At 29.7% G+C, this 7,315-nt stretch overlaps 1 protein-coding gene across 1 annotated transcript; it reads right to left on the bottom strand.

The window, feature by feature from the left end:
• Positions 1-590: 590 nt before the first annotated feature.
• On the bottom strand, positions 591-1,061 carry LOC141655583 (uncharacterized). Its single transcript, XM_074462655.1, has one exon. It carries the CDS (start codon positions 1,059-1,061, stop codon positions 591-593), a length of 471 nt encoding a protein of 156 aa, XP_074318756.1.
• Positions 1,062-7,315: the final 6,254 nt, after the last annotated feature.

The raw sequence follows: 7,315 nt of genomic DNA, 5'->3' as shown, positions 1-7,315 counted from the left end.
GAAAAGAATGGCCACACGATGTGAAATCGTCTTATTTTAAAATTTGTGCTAATTTTTATGAGCTTTTCTATCTTTTAACTCCTCAAATATAATTTAAATTGTATAGTACATTTGTGTTTATAAATTTGGGGACCCATTAAATCACGTATGAACCTTAGTACACCTCTCAAAATTCCCTTATGATTGATGTAAGTTTGGTACAAATTAAAGATTATTTTCAATGTATACATGATTGTTTGGAGCATAAAGGTACTTTCGTAATTGTTATTATAATGTAAACAAATCGTACTATGAAGTATCAAATGTTATGTTCACTCGGCTTATGGCTTGACTACCAGGGGCTTGGTAGAGTACAAATCAAGAGATATATACTAAAAGGTTGACCATTCTTAGAGGAAAATTATTAGCCCCTACTTGTGTTAAAATGTACCCAGGGCCGGTCCTAAACATTTGGAGGCCCTAGGCAAAATAGTAAAACGGGGCCCTTTTAAAAAAAATTATTCAATTAATTAATGTATCATTGGCTACTACACGATATTAAGAAATCATAAAAAGCGCGATCTATGAACGTTTTGAGATGCAAAGTAACATCAACATCGATGTTTTCCAAAAAGTTCTTTCTCGATTGATAACATTGCAAGACCATTCAACCGTTCTTCCGACATTGACGACCTCAAGTAGGTTTTGATCAACTTCAACTTCGAAAAAATTCTTTCAGCTGATGCCACAGTTACCGGAACTATTGCCACAGTTACCAAAACTGTTAAAAAAATTCTATATGCAATTGAAGCATTTGGATAACAATCTACAGATTTGATAAACTCAAGAATATCAGTCGCAAACAGTAATGTATTTGGCAAAGTAGATTGTAACACTTTCAATTCTGAGTAAAGATCATTTATATCAACATCGGATGTATATGTAGAGTGAAAAGTTAAGCAACATTCTCTCAATTCCTTTTCACCTAAAGACTTTAACTTTTCTGAATCAAACAAAAATCCTAAAATACTTCCAAAAGTTTTTAATTGCTCAAATCTGCTTTTCAAAGAAGCAATTGCCATATCAACAACCACCAAAAAATATTCAAGTATAAATACTTCTTCAGGCGATTGGTTTTGTTCATCTTCTTCATTAGTTTCATCAAAATGTCATTTTCTAATAATGCGACGCCTTGTCGGAAGAGTAGGCTCTACATCCATATCAAGTGCAATAGTTTTAGCAATATTCATACAAGAAAGAAAGCCATCAACTCTAAACTTCTCAAAATATGACACTATACCTTCAACATGTACTATTGTGGTATCAATACACATGGACTTAGATTGTAATTTCTTACTCACCTTATTTATGACAAATAAAATTTCATACCAAATAATCATACCAAGCAAAAAATCAAAGCTCCCAAGTGCATTATACAAACTCTCAGCTTCACTCTTTGATTTTGCGTCACTATCACAAGATTCATATAAAAGTGACAATGCCAATCTTAACTCAGGTGCTTGAAATCTAATGGCTTCAACACTTTTAATTCGACTCTCCCAACGAGTATTAGATAAAAATTCCAAAGTAAAGTCAGGAACATTATCACGCAAAATCTTCCATCTTTTTGAGGAACCAGAAAACAATGCATATATACGTTGAACAATACCAAAAAAATGAAACAGCTCTAGTACAAGAATGTGCCATATCGCTAAGAGAAAGATTCAAACTATGACAAGCACAAGGCATATATAATGCACTCGGGTTCACTTAAAGTAAAGGTTTTTGTACACCTTGATGCTTCCCTTTCATATTAGAGCCATTATCATAACCTTAACCTCTTACATCTTCAATATTAAGATCAAGAGTCTTTAAAACCTTTTGCAATTCAATAAAAAGTCTCAATCCCATTGTGTCAGTCACCTCCAAAAATTCTAAAAAGTAGTCTTCAATTTTTATTTTTTTCACTTGACATATTCACGCATCGTATTATCAAAGTCATTTCTTCTTGATGAGCAATATCAGGAGTACAATCAAGAATAATAGAGAAATATTTTGCCTCTTTGATAGTTTTGATTATTGAACTTTTCACATTATAAGCCAAAAGAGAGATCAATTCATTTTGAATTTTATGTCCAAGATAATGATGATGAATGTCATGATTTTGAATCCTTCTAAGATGATCTTGCATTAACACATCAAATTCAGCAATCATTTCAATTAATCCTTAGAAATTACCATTATCACCTTGATATAATTTTTCATTAGATCCTCTAAATCCTAAGTTATGAGTAGCAAGACATTTAACGGCTGAAAATATTCTAAGTAACACTTGCCTCCATCGATTTTTCTCTTTCATAATTGTTTCCTGCAAGTTTTTATCAATTGTTTCACACGTATCTAGCCTTACTCTCGTTTCATTCCAAGTAAACATGTTACTCATATGCTCAGTACTATTTTCATGTTGTTTTAATCTTTCAATTATACGCTTCCAATCATGTAAACCATCATTTGCCAACAAACTTTTATTAGTAATAAATCTAAACAACTTACAACAAAAACAAAATACTTTGTCAACATGTTTAGAATAAACCAACCATTTTCTATCACTAATCTCACCATTATTCATCTTTCTAAAAAAAATAACCATCCTTAAAATGTCTATTATTATCATCAAGAGGGTAGTCAATATTCAATTCTCTTATATGCCCTTTTTTTAATTATAATATCTCTTGTCTTGTTATCAAGATTGGTCCAATTCATAGGATCATAAATATCAATAAAACAATTGGATATATTTGGCACATTAGACTCATTTCCAACATTATTTTCGTTAACATCATTTGGCACATCATTTGGCAAATTAGACTCATATGTAACATTACCGTCATTAACATCAATTGCCACATCAAATTCATTTGGCGAATTAGACGCATTTCCAACATTATCTTCATCAATATCAATTGGCACATCATTGGCAAATTAGACTCATTTCCAACATTATCTTCATTAACATCAATAGAGTCATTGTTGTGGTCGTTTTCATTGACAACATTTTTAATAATAAATTTGTGCATAGCACCTTGTTGTGATTTTATTAACTCCACGGTAAGTTTTCTTTTTTTTTTTCTTTTCTCACATCCAAATAAATGCTTTTTAGGCAACATTAGTTTTCATCCTGTGCAAAATTGCACGGGTATGTTTTTAAAAACATTGATATAATGATTAAAATTGCACGGGTATAATATAAGATATTAAATTATAAAAATAATTTTTTTTATTAATTTTTAATTAATTTTACTGAGGTTTTGTTAATGGGCTAGTCTTATGCATAATATATAATATGGTCTTATGTAATAATTTGGGTCGATATTAATTCTTGTAAAGTTTGGCCCAAAATTATAATTTTACTAAGAATTCATACGCATATTGGTGAATATTTTATTGATAATGTCATTGGTGAATCTTTTTTGAAGAGATATGTCTCTTTATCCCGTTTTTAATTCGTTTTTCTCTTCTTCTTTTTCAAATTCATTTTTTTCCCGATATTAATTAGGTTTTAACTATAATTAGTATTTCATTGTTAGCATTTTATTAATTTTCTTTATAAATAATTGTTGCTTTTAATATCCTGCTATTAATTAAATACTACATTTTTTTATGCGTTTTTAAGGAATTTTTTGCTTTTTTGTTGTTGTTAAAACTGTTCTTCATTTTTTGTTTTCTATATTATATGAGTATTATAGATGTGCTAATTATTTTTTGGGATTTAAATAATTAATATTCATGCTGAAAAATTTTCACAGTTTTGTTATTATTTTTTTCTGATTACGAAAAATGTTAATATTAAAATTGGACATTTTTAGTAATATATAATGTTTAGTATATTTAATATTGGTAAATTGAAAATCTACTAATCAACATATTATCAAATCAGCGTATAAATATGGTAAAACACATTGAAATTAATTCAGTTGTACGTACAAAAGGGCCCACCATTACAGCTTTTTTGGAAAAAAAAATGAAAAAGAAACTTGTTAGTGATGACGTGGACGCATCAAATTGCTTGAAATGTTTCTCTATTTATATAGATAAGATTGTAAACAAGAACTAAAAAACTGACTTAACAATCAATAATTAAAATAAATAAAAATTGAACAATAACACACCAACAAGAACTGACTTAAACTTCAATTAACATCTCAAATTCTCAATAATACATGTTGTAAAACGGAAAAAAAAAAAATTTGAACACACATACAACAAGTCAACAACACAATTAAATAATTAAAAATTAACAATCAATAATTAAAATAAATAAAAATTGAAGAACAAAAAGAAATTAGGATTTAGGACACCCTGATTAGCGGAGAGGCGAAAGACGGACGGAGATTAATGAAAACGAGCAGTAGAGACACGGCCACACGGGTACTTTACTGTAACACCCCCGGAAAGCAGACAGGCAGCTCAAAATAGCTCTTTTTATTAATAATAAACAGCAGCGGAAAAATAGGGCGTCACCGCCGTATTCCCCCTTCGGAGAATACAAGGCTTTTACAATAATAAAGATAAATATACTTGTTAAAACTAAAAACTAATAACTCTCTTACATATTCATCCTATTGGGTCATCTGAAAATCCTCACTCTTGACCTTCCCCGATACTAATGTGCCTGAAAAAGAATGAAAGTAACATGATCAGCCAACCACAAGCTGAATATGACTCCAGTCACCTCCATCGGCCCTACTTATCTCCATTTTAATATTTCACTTCTTTCTGGTCTCACAAGTATAAAAATAGGTCACATGAACACAGTCCAATAATTATTAAATAGACATGCACAACCTGTCATTTCAACATACAATAACTCACTTTACAATTATACCGGTCTACCATTATTGAATAGAGAGACATTACGGAGTAGAAACTCCCCTGGGGTAAGCCCTCCTCCATGTACACAGGATCCCAGGTCTAAGACCCGTGTAAACCCCCTGGCACTTTCACCAGTAATAATCAGAACCGTAGTTCACACGAGGACGTGCCATCTTCCATGTACACAGGATAAATTTATAATGTCATCTCTCCCCCGTAATCGTATCCCGAATGCTACAATCGGCCAATAGTACATTATAACAGAAGTATTAACATGACCGTCATATATTCATATAAAGACAGTTAAGATAACATGTGAGTAACATAATGATAATATAACATTATACGGTCGATGATACTACACAATAATCACTACAATATTAATTATTTTTACGACGAAGAGTCCCGAAATCATACCTTATTTTATCGAGGGAACCTAGTTATTAGAAATAATAGTGAATTTTGTATGTGTGAATTAATTAGAATGAAATGAAGGGTGATGGGCTATTTATAGCCAAACATATGTCGGTGTAGCAAATTAGTAGTGTTCAAGTTGGATATTACTTTGTCTTTCTTAGGCATTAAGTAAAGTCATCAATACTATATATTAAATCCAGAAACCAAGGGACTTCAATATAATTAAAGAAAGTTATACAAATTAATTATACTATATAGTTTTAAATCACTAGCACCGTGTGATGGACCCGATTAAGGGATCTCAATGTAAATATTATAGAGTTTGGGTTAAAATTAAATTATATAGAAGTTTGGTAATTTTCCTAAACATAAGAGACTAAAACATGGTCAATTTCCTTAAAATAAAATAATTAATTAAGATGGTCAATTTCAAGGAGACTAAAAGAAAGAAGACATTGGTAATTTTCCTAAATATTAATAGAAGACTAGGAGATAGTCAATTTCCTTAAAATAAAATAACTAATTAGTATAAACATACACACTTATGGTATTAATTATTATCATCATAAAATTATATATTAAATTTAAAATATATGTAATTTTATTAAACTTTATAGTTTATTAGATGTATAGAGATGTTAATTATTTAACATACAAAAATATAATATAAGTAGGTTATAAATAATTCAAGTTAGATTCCATAATATATAATATTGCATAATTCTTTCGATTTGATTTAATGCATATATGTAATATATTTATAAAAATATATAATCCTCTTAAAATTGCATGCCTAAGTAGTAAAAGTAATTTTGTCAGGAAAGAAAAGAATTGTAATAACATTGGATATAGTTATATGATAGTAATCACTCATTTGAATAGTAAAAGTAACAATATTATCACCGAGATTAGTGAAAGTGGTAGAAACAACAACGGGAGTAGTGAAATAATCAATATCAATGCGGAAATAGTGAAAGTAACAATAATTACGGCGGGAGTAGTGAAATTATCAATATTAATGCGGCAATAGTGAAAGTAACAATAATTACGGCGGGAGTAGTGAAATTATTAATATTAATGCGGCAGTAGTGACAGTAAAATTAATTACGGCGAGAGTAGTGAAAGTAACAATGATTACGGGCAAGTAGTGAAATGTTATTACTATTGTTTCATTAATAAGAGTAAAATATTAATAACGGGAGTAGTGAATTTGTCTCAAAATTTATTTCATCGTAATTTTATGATATGTCATAGGAAAATATATTAATGATAAATTTATGGGTTATGCAACTTTAATTATTTTATTTAATGAAAAAAAAATTAATGGTAAGTAGAGGTAGCCCGGACGAAGCCGGGCACCAATACTAGTTTTATACAAATCCTATAACATGGCAACAATCAACCTTATCTAAATATAAATATCTTGGCCAAAATATTATAGTACTCTAAGTTTATCTAGTAAAATATATATTTTTTTTTTCGGGTATTACATTTACTCCTTACTATAATCCTAATTTTGAATAATAAAAGAGTTGATTTTTGTCTTTTTGAAGAACCCTAGAAATTTAATAAGGAAAATTAATTTGAGATTTAGAGAAAAAAGTATCAGTAGAAAAGATAAAGGAGAAGAACAAGTCAATGAAAAAGTTGCCTTATTTTAATAATTATAAAAAATTGCCTTACTTCACTCTTCCTAATTCTTGCTTCTGCCGTTTTGTTGTTTACAAATTTGCTATTTTTTTTTTTACATTGGGCTCCTACCAACATTGGGCCCTTGTCAAATGCCTACCTAAACGGGCCTTAGGGCCGGCCCTGAATGTACCTTCTGAACTAAGTGATATAAAAGAAAAAAAAAAGAAAAAAAAACAATAAAGATGATGTCTGGACTATGGTGACAGATATGCTAAGCATATTTGAAGCTTTTATGCATGCAATAAAAGTTCACTTATTAGTCATTCTAAAACTAACTTTGCTATTAGGATTTGGTTTCGCACAGGCATACCGCTATGATCATTGCGTATGGAATAAAAAATTGTTGCAATTCTGG

Source organism: Silene latifolia, chromosome 5, assembly GCF_048544455.1.
Source record: "Silene latifolia isolate original U9 population chromosome 5, ASM4854445v1, whole genome shotgun sequence".
Classification (NCBI taxonomy): Eukaryota; Viridiplantae; Streptophyta; class Magnoliopsida; order Caryophyllales; family Caryophyllaceae; genus Silene; species Silene latifolia.
The sequence above is the reverse complement of the archived record's forward strand: the minus strand, read 5'-3'. Positions and strand labels throughout refer to the sequence as shown.

Coding starts and splice junctions, on each gene's coding strand:
- LOC141655583 (XM_074462655.1), bottom strand. CDS start 1,061: ATGGCAATTGCTTCTTTGAAAAGCAGATTTGAGCAATTAAAAACTTTT.